Source organism: Amia ocellicauda, chromosome 17 (genome assembly GCF_036373705.1).
Source record: "Amia ocellicauda isolate fAmiCal2 chromosome 17, fAmiCal2.hap1, whole genome shotgun sequence".
NCBI classification, from domain to species: domain Eukaryota; kingdom Metazoa; phylum Chordata; class Actinopteri; order Amiiformes; family Amiidae; genus Amia; species Amia ocellicauda.
Window position 1 is genome coordinate 5934874 of NC_089866.1, and position 19926 is coordinate 5954799.

The 19926-nt window shown below is 37.6% G+C and overlaps 1 protein-coding gene across 4 annotated transcripts in view; it reads right to left on the reverse strand.

Moving 5' to 3' along the window:
* pemt (phosphatidylethanolamine N-methyltransferase) overlaps positions 1-7205 on the reverse strand; it is a 41692-nt gene extending 34487 nt beyond the window's left edge. For 2 of the 4 annotated variants that reach the window (XM_066689472.1, XM_066689470.1), the window contains exons 1-2: positions 6688-6927; positions 5777-5884 (exon numbers count right to left, since the gene is read on the reverse strand). In XM_066689472.1, coding sequence (XP_066545569.1) covers positions 5777-5884; positions 6688-6816 — 237 coding nt within the window. In that variant the 5' untranslated portion in view covers positions 6817-6927. The other 2 variants (XM_066689473.1, XM_066689471.1) reach the window with 2 other exon arrangements.
* Positions 7206-19926: the final 12721 nt, after the last annotated feature.

The window sequence follows — 19926 nt, forward strand, 5'->3', positions numbered from 1 at the left end:
AGAATTTGAACTGTTTTCACTTAAGTTTACATTGATTATAGATTAATAATATATTAAATACACGCAAACTCCAGAGGATTTTGGTACACCTTTTTTAATTTAGTTTTAAGTTAGTAAAACTGCTTTGGTGCCCTACAAAAATAAAAATGTTTCGGCTCAGCTATATCTTTATCATTCTAAGCTGAAGCAATTTTAAGTTAAGTCACTTGGTTATTTTTTCTTGCCTGGATATTTAACATTCTGCCGCATCTGTTATATTAAAGTAATCTTTCTTTTTGTTGCATGTATGCCAAGTGCTATAAAAAAATACACCAGAGATACACTTGCCATCAAAGTTAGGCGCCATATGGACAATCATACTAATTTTCAACTCAGAAAGGAAGAATCAACAACAGTGAATTACATGCAAATGTCAAAGAAAATGCATTTTTCAGCTCCTGGAGGAGATAGTCTGGAGTTAGAGGAACAGAACGGAGATTGTTGTACACAGCGCTGTACAGTGAAATGCACAGTCAACAGGATGAATGTCTGGCTGTTTCACTGGAGCCGATCAGCCACAGAAAAGACACAGCATTCTTCCATTAATCAATGTCATTCAGTAGCCCAAGGAAAGAAACGTGTGGACGACAGGTTTGTTTCTCTGACATGATAGTGACCCAAATACTCGGCCAGATGAACCTGCCTGGCTGGAATCAGAAAGAGGAAGAACAGGTTTTGAACTGGGTGCCACTTGCCTAACCTGAACCCAATTAAAATGCTGTAGCATGAGTGAATGGGAACACTGCATAAATATGCTCTGACAGATGATTAGGACAAAAATAGGCAGTAATACACGTCTACACGATGTAGCTGTGTGTGTGTGTGTGTGTGTGGGTTGGTTTATGTGGTTTATGAGGACTTTTTTTTAGGTTACAAACTGGTAATTACAAGGTTATTATGCAAAAATGGTGGTTTATAATTCAAAACGCTTAAAAAACATACTAAATGATGTTTTTTTTTAAATGTAAAAATGCAGAAGGTTTTTTATGGGGGTTAGGGTTAGGGTTAGGGGATAGAATCTATAGTTTGTACAGTATAAAAGTCATTATGTCTATGGAGAGTCCTCATAATGATAGCGGCACCAACATGTGTGTGTGTGTGTTGTGTGCGTGTGTGTGTGTGTGTGTGTGTGTGTGTGTGTGTGTAAGGGGGCACTTGGGGCTTAAACCATGAAGGTGGCTAAAATATATTTCAGTATAAAAACGTTAAATTGGAAATAAACCTATTTTATTATTTTGTGTATTTTCTACACAGATCTGTTTCCTATCCAGTGGTTTCTCCAGTATTCCTTCTTCCAAGAAAACTGGGTCCAATTGATATTACCGTGGAAATATAAAGTATCTGCCAATCGTGGCATCTTGATTAGGCCAGATCTATCAAGTGTACTGATCTTTATGGATGAAGAATTTGGAAAACACTTTAGAGCGTTTATTATTATATAATACATTATATTTTGTATATTTATATGTATATGTATATATATATATATATATATATATATATATATATATATATATAATGTGTGTGTGTGTGTGGCAGTGACCCAAACATTCCAGTCTTGTTATTCTACATTAGTACAATGAATGAGTGTGTGGATGTTATGTCACATTACTGGGACAAAGTGTTAAAACCTGAGGGCAGATAATCATCTTGTGATACAGAGTATCTGCAAAGTATGTGGAAACTTTTATTTTCTGCACCCAGGCAGCTGAACCCCAGGCTAGACAACAAACTCGATTAGAGCTCAGTAAATTCTGATGTGGTCTCTATTGGTTAGACAGTATATATGCTTGTGATTGCACAATATCCACGATCTCTCGTTTCATACAGATATGTACAGAAAACATTGTGGTTTAAGCTGAAGTTTCAGGTGGGATCATCTCTCAGCAGGAATCTCAGAAAAACATGATATTCCTTATGCCAGTTTGCCAGTTTGCCAAACTGAGGATACAATACAGGTACTTTACTATTGTGCCATCTAAAAAAAGATACCCATCCTTAAGATTATGAAACCACTTCGAAAATGTGGATCTGCGTGATTCTAATATTGGAAATCTGACTGCCACCCCCTGCCGAAACCCAATTCCTCCGCTCTCCCCGTCCCTGTCTCTGGGCTTTGATTAAAAAAGTCTAGGTGTAAAAAAACCAAAGCAATCAAAGACTGCTAGTCCCTGTAATCTGATCCTTCTTGCAGGAATGTGATTAAAAAACTAAAAATGCAGACGTTCTGGATTTAATGGTGCAAAAGTACACCTTCATTTCAGAATATCACACACACTATGTAATTAAAAGGTGCTAACATTTTCACAGATGCTCTACAGAGCGAGCTTTTATGTACCATGTCCTCATAACACGAAAGGTTATACAATAATAGTTAGGTACGGTTTGATCCTCATCTAATTCTGGCCGTGTAGCTCAATTCCCTCAGTAGGAACAGTATGTTCTGGTTATTCCTGAAATTCGCATTGGAAGATCAAGCCCAATGTTTTGTGCTTAAGGGCCTTATTCTCCTGAGGGTTAGATTTGCATTAGCATGTTCCTATAGCAATGTCGCCACTCCTGCGGTACTGAATCCATTGTTTTTTTTTGGTGACTTTCCTTTTTAGGGTAAGCACAGAACACTCAATGTGGATAACTTTGTCCTTATTTTTAGCATTGCTTTAAAGCACACTATGTCGATACCTCTGCACCATCCAAAGGTGATCAAATCATTTGCAACACTTTAATTGAGCACTTCATTAGACTTGCAGATCTACTCAACTAAACCTACAGTATCTGCAGCGAGAACAAAGTCAGCAGTATGCCTTGTTCCTTTTTTTCAAATTAACATGGCAACATATTAACATGCCCTTAACTACATCATTGGTATGCTGGTCCATCCTGGTGCATTTAAAAACAAATTCTACCAGAACATGAAGAAAGTCAAATTAACAGCTTGATTATGATTATGTTATCAGGCTGGTTTTGGGCTCTAGTCTTGGACTACACAATGTTATTTTAAGTAGGGTAGTCCAAGACAAGTGCTAATCAAGGTCTGTGAAACCAGCTGTTAAATCTGTAGATTATTAAAACATACTATCTTCTGTTTCTTTAACAGGAAAGATGAATAACTTATTTTCAGAATGAAAGTCACAGATTTAATTCTGCTATCTGTTAGGTAGGGTTAGGGTTGATAAAGGATTCATTTTGGGCTTTGAGTTATAATTAGGAAGATGTTCGAATCAATATTTGGATTAGTTTGATTGGGATAGTTAAATTAAAGAGGGGATAGCTGTTATGAGGATTGAGCTGGGATGAGGGTTAAAGTAAAGACAGTAAAGACAAGATACATTTTCTTCTCCTGTTGTTCCCTGGTGTTGTGGAGATAAAACCCCAATTCTTAAAAACACCAGGGCAATATTGGCAACCCTAGTATATACAGCATATAAAATATAACATTATTTTATGTTTGTTTATTTATTGATTTCTGCATGCATCTCGTGAGGTGAGGTAATAATTATGAATAATAAAGCTGAAAGGCCTTGTTTATTTGTTAGCATTGTGTTTATTTTAAGTAACAAAGTAATTACAGGAAATGAATGATATACACAGAGGTGCAGTGTGGGGGGGGGCATTCTGAAATAAAGGAAAATAAATGGTTCCCATGGATCAAACGTATTCTACCAAATCATATCAATGAACACTCAAGTGCTGTTGTTATTATTATCATTACTACTTAACTGCACACATTTGTATGACTGGTTCTGTATGTTTGTATTTGTTGTTTTACATCCGTCACAGGACAGGGGTACTAAGAAGCTGAATTGAGAGATTGGTATAAATAATTGCTTAGAAAACAATGCATATGAATGGTAGGAAGCTCAGGGGTGTACTGTGTGTTGCTGAAAAGTCAGGATTTGCTGGGTATCTTAGCCATTAAAACAGATTGCATTACACATCATTATACTTATTATACTACACTCACCTAAAGGATTATTAGGAACACCTGTTCAATTTCTCATTAATGCAATTATCTAACCAACCAATCACATGGCAGTTGCTTCAATGCATTTAGGGGTGTGGTCCTGGTCAAGACAATCTCCTGAACTCCAAACTGAATGTCTGAATGGGAAAGAAAGGTGATTTAAGCAATTTTGAGCGTGGCATGGTTGTTGGTGCCAGACGGGCCGGTCTGAGTATTTCACAATCTGCTCAGTTACTGGGATTTTCACGCACAACCATTTCTAGGGTTTACAAAGAATGGTGTGAAAAGGGAAAAACATCCAGTATGCGGCAGTCCTGTGGGCGAAAATGCCTTGTTGATGCTAGAGGTCAGAGGAGAATGGGCCGACTGATTCAAGCTGATAGAAGAGCAACTTTGACTGAAATAACCACTCGTTACAACCGAGGTATGCAGCAAAGCATTTGTGAAGCCACAACACGTACAACCTTGAGGCGGATGGGCTACAACAGCAGAAGACCCCACCGGGTACCACTCATCTCCACTACAAATAGGAAAAAGAGGCTACAATTTGCACAAGCTCACCAAAATTGGACAGTTGAAGACTGGAAAAATGTTGCCTGGTCTGATGAGTCTCGATTTCTGTTGAGACATTCAGATGGTAGAGTCAGAATTTGGCGTAAACAGAATGAGAACATGGATCCATCATGCCTTGTTACCACTGTGCAGGCTGGTGGTGGTGGTGTAATGGTGTGGGGGATGTTTTCTTGGCACACTTTAGGCCCCTTAGTGCCAATTGGGCATCGTTTAAATGCCACGGCCTACCTGAGCATTGTTTCTGACCATGTCCATCCCCTTATGACCACCATATACCCATCCTCTGATGGCTACTTCCAGCAGGATAATGCACCATGTCACAAAGGTCGAATCATTTCAAATTGGTTTCTTGAACATGACAATGAGTTCACTGTACTAAACTGGCCCCCACAGTCACCAGATCTCAACCCAATAGAGCATCTTTGGGATGTGGTGGAACGGGAGCTTCGTGCCCTGGATGTGCATCCCACAAATCTCCATCAACTGCAAGATGCTATCCTATCAATATGGGCCAACATTTCTAAAGAATGCTTTCAGCACCTTGTTGAATCAATGCCACGTAGAATTAAGGCAGTTCTGAAGGCGAAAGGGGGTCAAACACAGTATTAGTATGGTGTTCCTAATAATCCTTTAGGTGAGTGTATATTATAGTATTACTTTACATTTCATGCATATGATTTGATTACAATACAAGTAAAAGCTTCTGAGAAAACTTAGTCAAATTTTTGTGAATGTACAATTAATACCAAATATTTTCTGCTATTAAGTTCAGGTTTGTGCAGTGGGCGTTTGAACATGTTGCATATCACTTCACATGGGATATGAAGTGGAATAAGAAAACAAGTACATTTCTGAGGCACAAGTCTCTCACTAGAAATTTCTGCCAATAAATAAGCACCATGCTTAAGCTGCATTGCACCGAAAGGCAAAAAGCTGTGCCTGTGCAAAACATATGGATAAGAATGAATAATAAAAAAAATGTACTAAAATGTTTCTCAATAAAAACTAAAAACATAATAGACATCTATGACATTGTTACAGTGATATAACAATGATATTGTCATCAACCTCCAAATTTGCAACTGACAGTTTAATGTTGTAACAATGTAATCATCGATATAATTAACTACTGGTAGTGTAAGGATCATGTTTTACTCTCTGTGTCAGAAAATGAAAAGTGTAACAAAAAGGGCTACTCACAACATTCCAGAAGAAAGGATTAAAAATGATGGCAATAACAGCAACACAAAATGGAGCATCTGTCAGGTCAATGGAGGGGAGAATGTCGGCCATTACTGAAATGTTAATCTGAAACAGAGACAGATAAAGAGACTTGATGCATAGCCATGCAAAACCATTTCAACTGCAGTCTCTCATATAGCAATCAATGGGCATAACATCTCAAATATATTGTGTTAATTAAGAGTACATTTGCAAACAGGCCCATGAAGTTTAATAAGATAATAATGAGCTAGATCTGAACAATCTGAATGCCAGTCTGCACCTAGAATACCAAGAACTATTTTTATACTTCTGAAAGTCATAAAATCGGGCAGTTTGTAAGTGTAACTATATCCTACAGACGCACTTTAATAATGATGAGACTTTTATAATAAAAGGATTCTGATTAAAAATGTAATACAGTAAAGAAAATGTATTGGATATAATCTGTGGCATCCTAAACCTTAATCTTCACAGTTACAATTATACGGGGTTATATTTATAAACATAAAGCAAAGCTTAATATGCAAAACGCACAGATACTGTAATGCAGTACAGCAACAGCAACGTATTCATATAATCTGGTCAATAAATACAATAAAATAAAATAAAATAATGTGAAGTGGTTTTGCACGCATAGAGCTAGAGGGATTGGCTTCAATGTATCCCAAGTGATCCCGGGACTTGAACGCCCTGCTGCTGCACTGGAGCCTGAAACGCACGGCCCCGTGTGCGCTGTGAGTGACTCAGGCCGCAGACTTCTCGTTTCTTGCGTAAATCTTGACTGCACGTCCTTATCTCCGTGCTTTCCACTTGATTGTCTGTTGTTGTTTGACGTAGGATGCATTGTTATTGGTTTTAAGTGCATTAGAGTATTAGACTACGACTACCTTGGATATTACTACACGAAGCGGTCCACCATTCCTGACGTGCACAACTTGGTCACTGGGAAAACGAAGCGGGTGTATTTTTAAACACGGGAAATGGATACAAGAAAATGCCTGCTTGACATTTTGCATTCAGTCGTCCTTGCATTGCTAAACATACCCAAAGCAGAGCATTAACGCTCCTAAACTAACTAAACACCAGGTCTATTTCTTGCAGCACTGCAGACGCACTCACACGCACTCGTGTACCTTGCTATAATCCACGTTATCTAGCCCTGCGCAGCACTGCAGCCGGGACGTCTTCCTCAGAAAGGCGGAAGCGCCGTTCATAAAATATTATCTTTGAAAGTATACGCTTGCACAAGAAAAACAAACGACGAGATCTCGTCGGGAATGTATATGTTCAGAACTCTACTGAGTCCTGTACACTTAAAGAATCGTCCGAAATGCACAAGCTAGATTAAGATGACATTAGACTTGCCACTTCCACTCAGCTTGCCTTAGCGCCCGGTGGATTGTGGGTAGTGTAGTTTTTAGGATTTGACCGCCTGCCTCAGCTTCCCAGTGTGCGTGTGACCACAGGTAGGTATCAGTCTCGGTGTTACATACGTTATACAGCCGTGGCATTGTAGCGTGCAGCTTATTTATAGTTGTGTATGTGTGCTACAGTGCAGTAGTGTATTAATCCTTAGTGTATATTGTCAGTCAGTGTGTCATACCGTGTAGAGGGACAGAGGGGCGTGACGTAATACTGTAGGCAAGAGTGCAGTCTATGGCCCTGATCGCATGTGTGTGTATGTGCATACTATACTGTATTATATTTTTACCATGCAACACTTTATAATTTTTCATGATACACTGTACTGCATCATTTTTTTTTTTACCATGATTTAGTTATGGCATTACGATGTTCACGTTATTACTATGATATTACCACGTTTTTACCATGGCTATAGCGCATTTGTACCATGCTTTTTCAATTTTACCATGATTTTACCATATTTTACCCATGCTACACCATATTAAACTTTACCATAAATTACAATTTTGTTGCCATATATCACTTTTTTGTTTTCATTTTGAACCATATTTACTACCATGATACTATACTTTACTATGTGTTTACCATGTTACACTATGTACACCATGCAGTTTTGGAGGGGATCAAAGTCTCATATTGGGCCCATGTCCTGTTTTACATTTCTTGTTCTCGTATAACACTTTAAACTGCCTTCTACCACACTTTGTCTTTGGTTCGTAATTGCATATTATGAAGGGTTACGATGTTAAAACAGCTTAATTACTCATGGGGCCATTATATGATCAATTATAATCATCATCATCAAAATAATACTTACATATACTTATAGTAACTTACATACTAACATGAAAATGAATATACCTGCTATTATACTAGAGCTATTAGCCTACTTACTTTGACATACTATTAATGAAGCATTACACTTCCTAACCTAAAATCTAATACTACTACTCTGATATTAACCTGAGTGCTACCATAAACATCATACATATATCATGCAAAAAGTTCTGTCACATGTTGGCAAAGTATCTTTTTATACTTTAAATTCTAGTTATTATAACATGTCTGCTTGTGAAAATATTATGCAGAACCTTGTTCTCTTGCAGTGGGATTATTATCCTTATCCTTATTTTTATTATATTTATTTCTACCCACCCTGCTGTCCTTTAATGAGACCCCATTGTTTTAATTAAAACAACCTAATTGAATACACTTATTTGAAAATATATAACCCCAGGAAAGGCTGTGTCAGTTAACATTAGGGCCAGTGTAGTGATCTGTTGTCTGTATGGATATATCCTGACATCTATCGACCAGAATGGGAACTACAGTGCCATCAAACTAAATCTTCAATCATGAATCAGTCTTCTGGAAGCAATAGCACAAATTCGTTATAAGACATTTAAAAAAAAAAAAAAATAAGAAACAAGTATTTTTGGTAAAATAAGCTGTTGTCAGAAGAATGATAATAATATGCAGAACTGATGTTTCTTGAGGCACATGACCACATGCAGCAATGTGTAGGTCATAGCAGCCATAGCCTAATGTGTGTCTACTCTGTGACATAAAACCTGTCTGCAAACAATCAGTCGTTTGTAACTCTGTAGCCTCATGATTTACAGTTTGGATATGAACTCAACTTCTCAACTCAGGGGGGTGGGGGGCTTGATCAGCTGTTACACTGACATCCTTCCACACAAACTTTGATCATGTTTTCAAAGTGTGTTTACATGTACAGAGGCTTTATTAGATAATCCCATTAGCATCCCACTTTTACTTTTACTATCAGGATGTAAAGCACAAACTAGGTATCCGTAAAACCAAATGTTTCCTCGTGAAATCACACTTCCACACTGCAGCCAGTGCACATGCTTCACACATGCATTCACGTAAAGTATTTAAAGTTCAAATCTAAGTGGAATTCACTTCTGAAAAACATTTAACTTGAATTTAACATAAAACTCCATTTTATGTTCCACTGAAACATGTGTTTATCCAAATCCCAGCATCTGATTGACAGTTTTCCAGCTTCTGGCTTCAAGCTTATTGGTTTAATGTGCTTTTGTTCCACATGCCTTGGCCAAGAAGAAGGTCAGTTAATGGGAGAATCGTGGTCAAAAAAAAGAAAATTATGAGAAAATATAATTTAGAGGATATTAGAGAGACAGGAAAGCGAAATAGTAAGCAACAATACCTCATGTTTATAATTTAGTCTATATGCTCTGTTTGACTTATTGTACCTGAAGGATATGAGCAGCAGATGAATGTATGAATCGTTCGCATGTAGAGGAAGAAGAATGTGTTCTATTATATAGATATACATTATATAGGCTAAACTCTGTTTCTCTCGGGATAGCTCCTATGTAATGATTTAATGGAAAACATGTCAAAATTGGTATAGCCTTCCTTATGGAACAATCCGTTATAAAAAAAAAGTGTTTTAAAAAGATGTATGGAGACATTCTGGATCAATGTGACCTGGAACATAACTAAAATTGCTCATATATAGTCTATGATATTTCATCAGTTATCAACATGTGGAAACAGGTGGTGCAGAAAATATTAGAAGAATCACAAGAAAGGATTCTGCACTTTATCATGAATTATCTTGTATTTTTCTGCTTAAACAAAATACAGAATTTGAGTTACCATTCCTTTCCTACTATCCTTTATTTAGTACTCTGTGTATAAAAATATCTACTTACTTAAAACTTGATTTATGTTTTTATGTCTTTCTTTCCTGATGTGGTTGTCAGTTTATTTTTAAAGTAAAACATGAGATTTTTAACCAAACTTAATATCCTCCAAGCTAAATATTTACAATGATAAGGGAGGCTCTGCAAATCCCAGCATCATCGAGGGTAGAATGTGTTATTTGAGGATGAGTCTTAAGAGCTTATTCTTGAATTTTACTGCATTTTCCAGGAAAAGTTATGTCAGTGGGTTTGTTTTTTATAATAAACAAATAAACAAAATTCTCAAAACCCACCCAGCCCCCCACTTACATCAAATTACCGTTTTATTTTTCCAATAAAGCTTATCGAAAGTAAACAACAAAATAAATAAGAGGCCTTTTACATTTATAGTACACTTTTCATCACATCCCAAGATCAGAGAGAATTATATAACACAGGAAACAAACCAAACCAACAAAGAAACAAACAACAAAGCTCAGAATTTAAGATTTCTATTGAAAGCATGTAAACAACCAAAATATACTTTTCTTACAATTATCAATGTGTCCTTGTGTTGAAGTGACATTACTATTGTACTGACATGAAAGTTTTAAATCACCACATCCCAGGGGGTAAATTGTTGTATCTCTCCAGTGTCAGGGCCTAACAATAGTGTGTGATGGTACCATCGTTCATGTTTTTATACCCCAAAATACCCAACTGAGTGTCAGAGATAAGAAAAAACTAAACGTATTTAACAGCTATATCAATTGTTAAGTTTATACACAATAATGAATTAATCTCACAATATCCAGAAAAGCTAATAAAGAATATCACCACAAGATATCCACAAGGGCCAGCATGACCTGGATTTAGTAATGGACAAATGGTATTGTAGCAGTAGTGAATACAGAAGCTTCTTTGTATTATCAGGTGAACATTGATTAAAATAGTTCTGATAAGCATGCCCTCAATAGTCCAGTAAATTGAAGGCAATCAAAGGAACCCTTCTGTGATTCTACAGCAAGAATGTGTTTTCGTAATGCTTAGGGACATATTGCCCGATGCATGTACAGTTAGGTCCATAAATATTTGGACATGGACACAATTGTCATTATTTTGGCTCTGTACACCACCACAATGTATTTGAAAGGAAACGATCAATATGTGCTTTAAGTGTAGACTTTCATCTTTAATTTGAGGGTAGCTACATCCAAATTGGGTGAACAGTGTAGGAATTACACCCATTTTTATATATGGTCCCTCCAATTTTAGGGGTTCAAAAGTATTTGGACAAATAATCATGAATTAAATTGTGAGTTTCAATACTTGGTTGCAAATCCTTTGCAGGCGATGACTGCCTGAAGTCTGGAACCCATAGACATCACCAGATGCTGGGTTTCTTCCTTGGTGATGCTCTACAGGCCTGTACTGCAGCTGTCTTTAGTTCCTGCTTGTTCTTGGGGCATAATTTACTTTGTGTTTTTAATTTGTCTTTCATAATTATTTTGTATTACTCTTTGAGAGGTAGCAATTGTGTGATGTTGTGTGGTCAAATGTAACATAAGAGTGTTGTTTTGCATGTGGGGAAGCAATGTTTTCACAGTAGGTGGCAAGGTAGACTAGAAGCGGCCAATCAGAAAACACAAAGCACATGTCACAGGAAGTGCTGAGAGAGTTTTTAGCTGACAGAGACAACAATAATGTGCCGATGATGAGAATACACCTAACATAACTTGTTATGGGTGAGGTGTTACAGTGCCTTCTGTTCTGTTGCCTTCTGAGGAAAACACAATGGGCCCTTTTTGTCATCTGAATTTTGTAACGATTTAATGTTCTTTCTCAATCCCTAGATACACTCCACTTACCTTAATGGAAGTCTAAGTTTACTGGAGAATGTAACTCTTAACCCCAGCCCACACCAAAATTGTAATCCAATTTAATTAATTTGAATGCATAATTTGTCTCAATTAGTCCAAATATCACTCTTATAACAACCTAAATATAACCTTAAAAGAATTCCTACCTTTGCTCGTGTGTCTAATTATACCTCAGCACTCAAATGCTGTCTTCCCATAAGTACTGTGTACAACCTTTTCAGGAACAGCTGAAACATCGCCAGTGGTCCGAAGATCAAAGTCCGACAACCTCCACCTCCTACCCAACGACTTATCAAACCTTTTGACGCTTCTGAGATCTGATGAGGCTTCAGTCTGATTTAGCTCCTGACAAAGCATTTTGCTTAAGCTCGTGTAAACCCGTATGTGTCTGCGCTTCATTTCCTGGCATTCAGCTTTGATTTGTGTCACGAAAAGCAATTTTCCAGGAATAGCAGGTGAGAATGGAAAACACAAACTGGTGCAGAGACAACTTAATTTCCAAGCACAGTGGGACCCAGATCAAGAATATCAGCAAAGAGAAGCTGATAGCAGCTCCTTTAAACAACACTTTTATTATCTTCTTAAACATGTCGGTAGGTTCAAATATAATATCATTACCACAAATCTGCACTGAAAACCCTTTGGCCCTCCATGACCAGGAGTGAGTGCAATGGTGTATAATATGCCTCAATGAATCACACATGAAGCTGGTCTTATTTAAGGGTGTGGTTGGATCGTTTTCAATATAAATTATGACTCTAGCAATTACCGTGCGTGACCTTTTCAAATGTCATGTATCCCTTCCCAGGGTTTCTTAAATTATGGCTAAAGTGCCCTTTTCTTCATCTTCTGAACATTGCCCAGTTACGCTCTTCAAACACTGTTCCCAGGTGCCATATCTTGATTATTTGAGGGATACCAATTATTTTTATAATCGCAGTCATATTGAAATTAAAATACATGCAACGACTAATAAAAAGGTCCAAATACTTTCCTCATATAATTGAGGAATTCTGGGATTTTAAATGAAAAGACAAAAATAATTACAGCTTCAACTAAATAGTAAAGCATACTAGATGTTATGTAAAATACGTTTATTCTGAATATGAAATCAGTCAAAGTGTTTGTCCTCTATGAAGACTGGTACTAGCAAATAAGGTTTTTTAATTAATCAATATACACAATATTAAATTAATTCACTTTCTCTTTGCCATCAAGTTAATTGACCTATTCTTTGAAAGGTCCATTATGATATTTCAGGTTGTTATAAACTAATGGAATAATTATTTCTAGGAAAGCTTTCATGGTTACGACACAGAGAATTGCTGTTTCTCATAACCTCAGTTACTCTCATCTTCGGTAATTATTGTGGGAATGGTTGACTTCATGTGAAATTGCAGCTGTTACACTCATATTCGGAGGAAAAGGTACAATGTGCTCCTTTAGACCTTCTGTTTGCCCCAGATATTGGACAATTATTACGCATGGGGGAACAAACAAACAATTAATAAAAACATAATCACAATAACATAATACCACATAGCCACAGCTGGCTAAAATCAAACCTGCAATATATGTTCCTCAGGGCTCATTCAGAGCTCTGAGCGGTGGCTGTCACTTGCATAACCTCTTAGGAGCACCCTTGGAGTCAAACCTCTCTTAACACCCTCATGATAAGTGCTTACCCTCTGATTAGAGTTGGAAGAAGGTGTTAATTGAGCAGCTTCATGAGTCTGCAGTTTTTCCCTGCGTTCAGGAATGACCTCACACCCTGAGGCAGGTATTTCATTCATTAGGGCCCAGCAGGCTGAGACTGGTTGAACATTACATAAGAGGTTTGCGGCAGCACATTATTTTGGAATATTTTGTTGAAATTCCACATGTTTTGCCAGGTGTAACACCCCTCTCTTAGTCGGCAGAAGTACCTCTGAGTGCAAGGTGGGACATGTTAAGAAGAAGAACAGTCTAATTGAGGAGGATGCGTGCCTCCCTCCCAACAATGCCATGCCCCTTGGTCTGAAGATAGACTGCAGTGCCAGGGTGTTACACATTTACCTCAGATTGTAAAGATGAGTTACCTTCCATTGGAAGATATTGACCCCCTATTATTTTGCAAGATCTCAATCGAATCGTCTATGGCTTTGTGGGATGAATTAATCCAATAAACTATTGGATCGTGACGTACCTGCTAGACCAAAGATTTGAGGAATGAAAATAGATTTTGAACCCCCTGAAGCAGACACAGATCTATCATTGTTACTATTGTTATTTTTGTATTGGGCTGCTGTAATGTCGCATAGACTTAAGCAAGCTCTTTCTTATGTTATTGAGTGTATCTCTATTTTCTTTTATTTTCTTCACATATTGTCATATCCATTATAAGATCTGTGATTCAGTTAACTAGCTCTAAGCTATACTTTAAAGGGTACCTTGGTTTGGTCGGCGTATGGCATATATTCCAGTAAACCTTTTGCCTTAATGGTTCCATTGAAGAACAGTGATGTATTACTCATAGATCAATACAGCACTGGCAACTACTGCCCCCCTCCTATTCAGAATGAAAAGTATCGAAGGAGGAAATAAGAAATCCATCCGAGCACGCAGCTTGCTACTGAAATGATGCTTAATTTACTCCCATCTTTGGAGCATCTTCTGATCTTTTCTACAGGGCACAAATGACCTCTCTGTTGGTATGGAAACAGCAGGCATTCAGCAAATGAGAATGACAGGACGGATACGATCGCCCATGATGCTGGTGTCCCCTGGCTTCTCTGCACAGGTTGTTGTAGAAATCATGAAACATTCACTTTTAACTTGGTGAAAAATAAATATTGGTGTTCGACTTAAGTCTTGACTGATATTTAAAGCTCCCCTCTCTTTAGATGAAAAGCCAAACCCCATGAACTCCAATTATTATAACCCCGGTTTATGCGTAACCTTTTAAGGTCGTCAGGCTTTTCTTGTTATTTCTCCTTCCACATAGCCTTTCCATCAAACAGAATCCTTCAGGGGGGCCATAGCAGCTCACAGAAAGATAGATGTGATCACTTTGTTAATTAAATGACACATCAGTGAATTTCAGTGACCTTAAACTGATCAAAGACCTAAAATGCTCTTGCTGAAGGTAAATGACAAGTCAGAATCGCACAACTATAGATTTTTGTCTCTTCGTTCAGATTGTAATAATTACTTAGCCGGTCTGAAAGGGAGAGAGAGAGAAATTTTATTTTTGTCTGACAAATATTAAGATGGGTCTAATGACTCATAATAGCCAGCGTAATCACTATCAACCTCGCAAGTGATGTGTTTTTAAATGATAAACAAATCATATGTCTCCTTTCGGTCACGCGCATTGTCTGCAGCATTGGAGGCAAGATATGTTTCAGGCCCAAAGGATTGTCATAAGATCTTTATCAAAGTGTCAGCCAGACTTAAGATCAATTTGCAGTGAACAGGGGAAACCCCACATCTTGATACTTTTTAATTAAATAAATGTGGAGGTACTGATCCTGAAGTTTAGTTTGTTCTTGTTTGTTTGTGAGCAAATCTCTACATTCTATACAGTACAGTTAAGACTTACTCTGAAAGAGCATTTCAATTACATATAAACTCTTATAACCATACAGGGAAACAAATGTAATAATAATCTGTAACTAATACAAGATAATCAGGCATGCATTTGTGGCTGGGTTTGGCATCCCATTTTGTATTATTTTGCTGAATTGTCATGTAGTTATTTAATAAGGTTTTATGCTACTTACCTTATTCACTGTTGTCCCCAAGGTGAATGAAAAAATATATTAAAAGAGCATTTGAGCGAAATCCTTTGAAGCATTCTCCTCTCTCGATTTGGTTCTTACCTCTGCCAGATGGATGTGCCTGCAATTTAGGTATAAATATGTATGCAATGTATGCAATTTTTACCTAAATTGCAGGCACATCCATCTGGCAGAGGTAAGAACCAAATTGCATACATCATATAAACACTCCCCATTTTGCAAATTCCAAATCATGTAACACTTATTGTGATAAAAACTAGTTCACGGCACAGCATTACAAACTTGCCAAGTTTGTAAATGGCAACAACTGGAGACAATTACCAATATTTATTTAAATTGTTTTATTCAACACCTCTTGTTGCTCTGGTCCAAATCTTGGAGTTGGAAAAAGTTGACAGAATAGATTTACAGCTTGTTTTCCTAAACATGCTTGAAGATTTGTCATTGCAGAATCATCTTTATGGGGAGATCTCTTTAGGTCATCGTCAAGGGTATTTTATAAAGTATTATTTCAATTATATTTCCTAAGGGTTTTGTTTGCAGGTAATGCAGGGTCCACAACTCTAATCTAAGTTCAGATACTTACATTTAAAAATATCCCTGTGGCTCATCTTTCGGGAAATGTTTTCTCTTGTGTCTAAAGATTACGAACAGGCAGAGCCAGATAAGGCGAGAGAACGTATCATGGAAAAATAATTAAAAAGAGGAAATGCTCTCTACAAATCCCTCTGAGATCTCTCAACAGATAAGCTTCTTTCAATATCTCCTGTTGATGACATGACCATTCTTAAAATTGGTCATAATTGTTTGGACAATCTAAAATTATTTGATTTTGCCATATCAATCAAACACACACATGAAAGTTATTTGTAATTAAGGTTATCACCTAGTATGTTAGCACCACAAACACCTAGAACCACAATTCCTAGGCTCTTACATTATGAGGCGATGGCGCTTAGTAAAGGCAAACCAGGCAATCAAAACTTCAGACTATATTAAAAATCACATACGTGTATAGTGTTGTATACAAAGAGAAATAAGTCGACGCAGGTGCAAACTTGTATTACATTTCTGCATGTCAAGGGGGGCAGCTGGCACATCCAAATATATATTTTCATAATCCTGCATCAGATTTTGTACTGTGTCAGAAATGCTGAGTGCTCTCTTACCCAGAAGTGGCCTCTTTGTTATGTTTTGTTTTTGTTTTTAATAATAAAATCAGACTTCTGAACTTCCTGATCTTCGTTGTAGCTTTCAGGTTTCTTTATAGCCAAGTATTTGTTTCCTAATAACTATATACAGAGAAGTCAAAATCAAACTATTAATCTAAAAAGCTCATATTTTGGAGGTATGGTACATTATTATTACTATCATTACTATTATCAGATACGTTATTTGTACATTTATCTAAATAGTTTTAGGAAACGTGTTATCATCCTGTTGCAAACTAATTAACGAGTCGGTCATTCAAATGCTCAGTGTGGGCAAGGCCAGTTAATACACAGTAAACTAATCTCAGGAAGGTATAATTAAACACGTTCAAAGCAGTATGTTGTTTTATAGAGTCTAATTTTAAATGTCTAAAAAGTACATTATTCAAAGTTGGAACACCTGGAGCAAATCAAAACATTAACATCGCAGGTAGTCCTTTAACATGTGCCACGTCTTGGATTAGTAGTTAATAAATATGGGCCCCCTACTGTTTTGGCCTTTTGCAAGAACTAAAGAAAAAGAAAGAAAGAAAGACTATGTTCATTCTCCTACAAAGAAAAGTTACTTCAGGCACAAATGGACAAGGTTACTCATTACAGAATGATTGCGGATGGCTTTTCTTCAAGGTGGCAGTGAGAAGGGGAGCCTAGCAGGTGTCCTGGAGTCACTGCAACTACCATTCATTTCCAACGCAATGCTGCCCCCGGCCATTGTGGGTAAAGACAAAAACAACGCCATAAGCCGAGCGTGCTTGGACCACTCAACAAAAAAACAGGACTGAAAAAGCGCATGATCTCCCGAGTGTCACTATTCCCGGTCGCATGACTCTGACATGTGCGCTGAGAAAGGACAGAAAACAAAAAGGAATGTGGACCTGTAGCGCTTTCAGAAAACAGCCCCAGATACAGGATAGACAAGAGTACAAACTGTGACATTGCAATACCGGTACAGACTCTCATTATTTCCCCATTTTAATGTGTTAATTAGGTTCATTAAAAGACAGACACTCACATTCTGTCTTTGCATACAGGAATATGTTTAGGTCTCATATTATATTCCCTTACTAGGCCTATTGCAGGAATATGTATGCAGTGTATGTTCACATATTCCATTAAGCGGAGCTGTAATTAAAAGCCACATGCGGCAAAGTCCTTGTCATGTCATTTTTGTTACATAACCGCTGCCTCCTTACTTTTATTGCAAGTCTGTTTACGGAACATAATGCTGTGAGCCAGAGCCCTGCCACTTGGTGCTCAAACCTGAAACTGCAGCCAGCAGGGCGAGGGGTTGTGCAGTCAGGTGTGATCTGCTGAGACCGAAAACAATAACACCTGAGCAAACAGACGTTCCTGAAAGTAACGTGGCCTTTATTGACTCATGGAAAAAAAAAGCAGCTGAAAATACAGACGGGCCAAACAAAAACATCAAACTACGGGATGTAAATGAAGGACCACAATTTTTTTCCTCCTGGAGTTTGGCCAGCCTGGTAACACGTTCCCCATCACCTTCCCCACTCTCTTCGTTATTTAGTAACACGTGCTTTGTGATGGGAAATCAAGAATAACTTAGAAAGCATTGTCACTTGACTATTTTGTCACTCCTAAAATGCGCTGTATGTCCCATTTTCAATTAAATAAAATATATATTAAACTGTAAAATCAAAGCATTACACTGCTGTTGGTAGGTGGTATTCTTCATATATAAGGATGTCAAAGTTATTTCTGTCTATCACTCTATCTCTCAATATATCTCTATCTATCTATCTCTTCCCCTCTCTGCCCCTTTCTGTCTCTCTCTCTCTCTCTCTCTCAGTATAATACATAATGTAATGGCTGGTGGGGAAAACCTCACTGTCTACTTTCAAAGTTAACAATTCATGTGATATAGTTATTCCATAATAAATATTGTGCCTGCTAATTAAAAAAATATATTTTTATTATTTTTGACCTACTTCGCTCTGCAAAAAAGCTTGATTGTTGGCTGTAAATTTGTAACATACTTTTGTATTTCTTAATCAGGGCAAGCACTGTGTACTTTTAACACCCCAAATAATGGCTATTGTTTCATGTTTCATTTTATGACATTCAAAACCATTGACAGTGGCAGGCAGATGAACAGATATGTTTTAATAACGTTTCCTATTTTACATTTGGTAAAACGTGGTATTGGGAGAATTAACCCCCTTCCGTATTCAGTTATCATGTTGTTATTGTGTATTATGACTCCTCTGGTGCTGGTGGGATTAGTTACTGCATCTGAACATTTAATGTCGGGTCCGGCTGTTTGTGGGCCCGAAATACCGGAAATAATATTGGCACTCGTAATAAAATGGATTTATTTTCTGTTGTTCTTTTAAAACAACAAGCGCACGCTGTTTGCTTGGCCAGATAAGCGCACTGCACTGTGATTTTGCACAGCCACAACAAACAGTGTGAGCTGCTCGCTTCAGACCCGGCATGCCTTGGTTCGTAAGAAAGCTGTTTTTGTTTTCAGTGCCTCCTATTCCCACCACCTCCTCCTCCACAGCCTTATGTCATAGTATACACCAGTGATATTTAACAAAATAATCAATTACGCTTTGGGCAGCACAGGAAGTTAATGATTACAAGTGAACTTCGCACCCCGGTCTGACTGTTTACATGTGAAACTGGGATTTACCCTGGCAGCACGTGTAAAGGCTGCACTGTGCGAGTCGGGCCTTCATTTTAATGGTGTGTTCATTTTGCCTGGACTTTTAACACAATTTATTCTCTGCTTCACTGCACTACACTATGATAATCCTTTGATTGAAGTTGGCTAACTGCTTAAATCTACCACGGTAGATCCAGGAATCATGTCTGCACTCTTTGAACCAGGATGTACGCTTTGAATTTCATACTAATTGTACTACTGCACTTTTGTAATGCATACATTTGACTTTGTATTAATTACACTACTGCACTTTTGTCATTACTTCAATTACAGTTTGCATCAATTTGTATTACTGCATCTTCATGTTCCCTTTTCCTTTAAAGAGTGCAAATGCTGAAATGCAAACATGTTTGTGTGTGTGTGTCTCCTATTTGCGATCCAGCGGTAAAACCTGGAGAGAACACCCTGCGCAGAGAGAGCCGCCCCTCAGATCAACTGGCGGCTTGACTGAAGCATGTCACCAT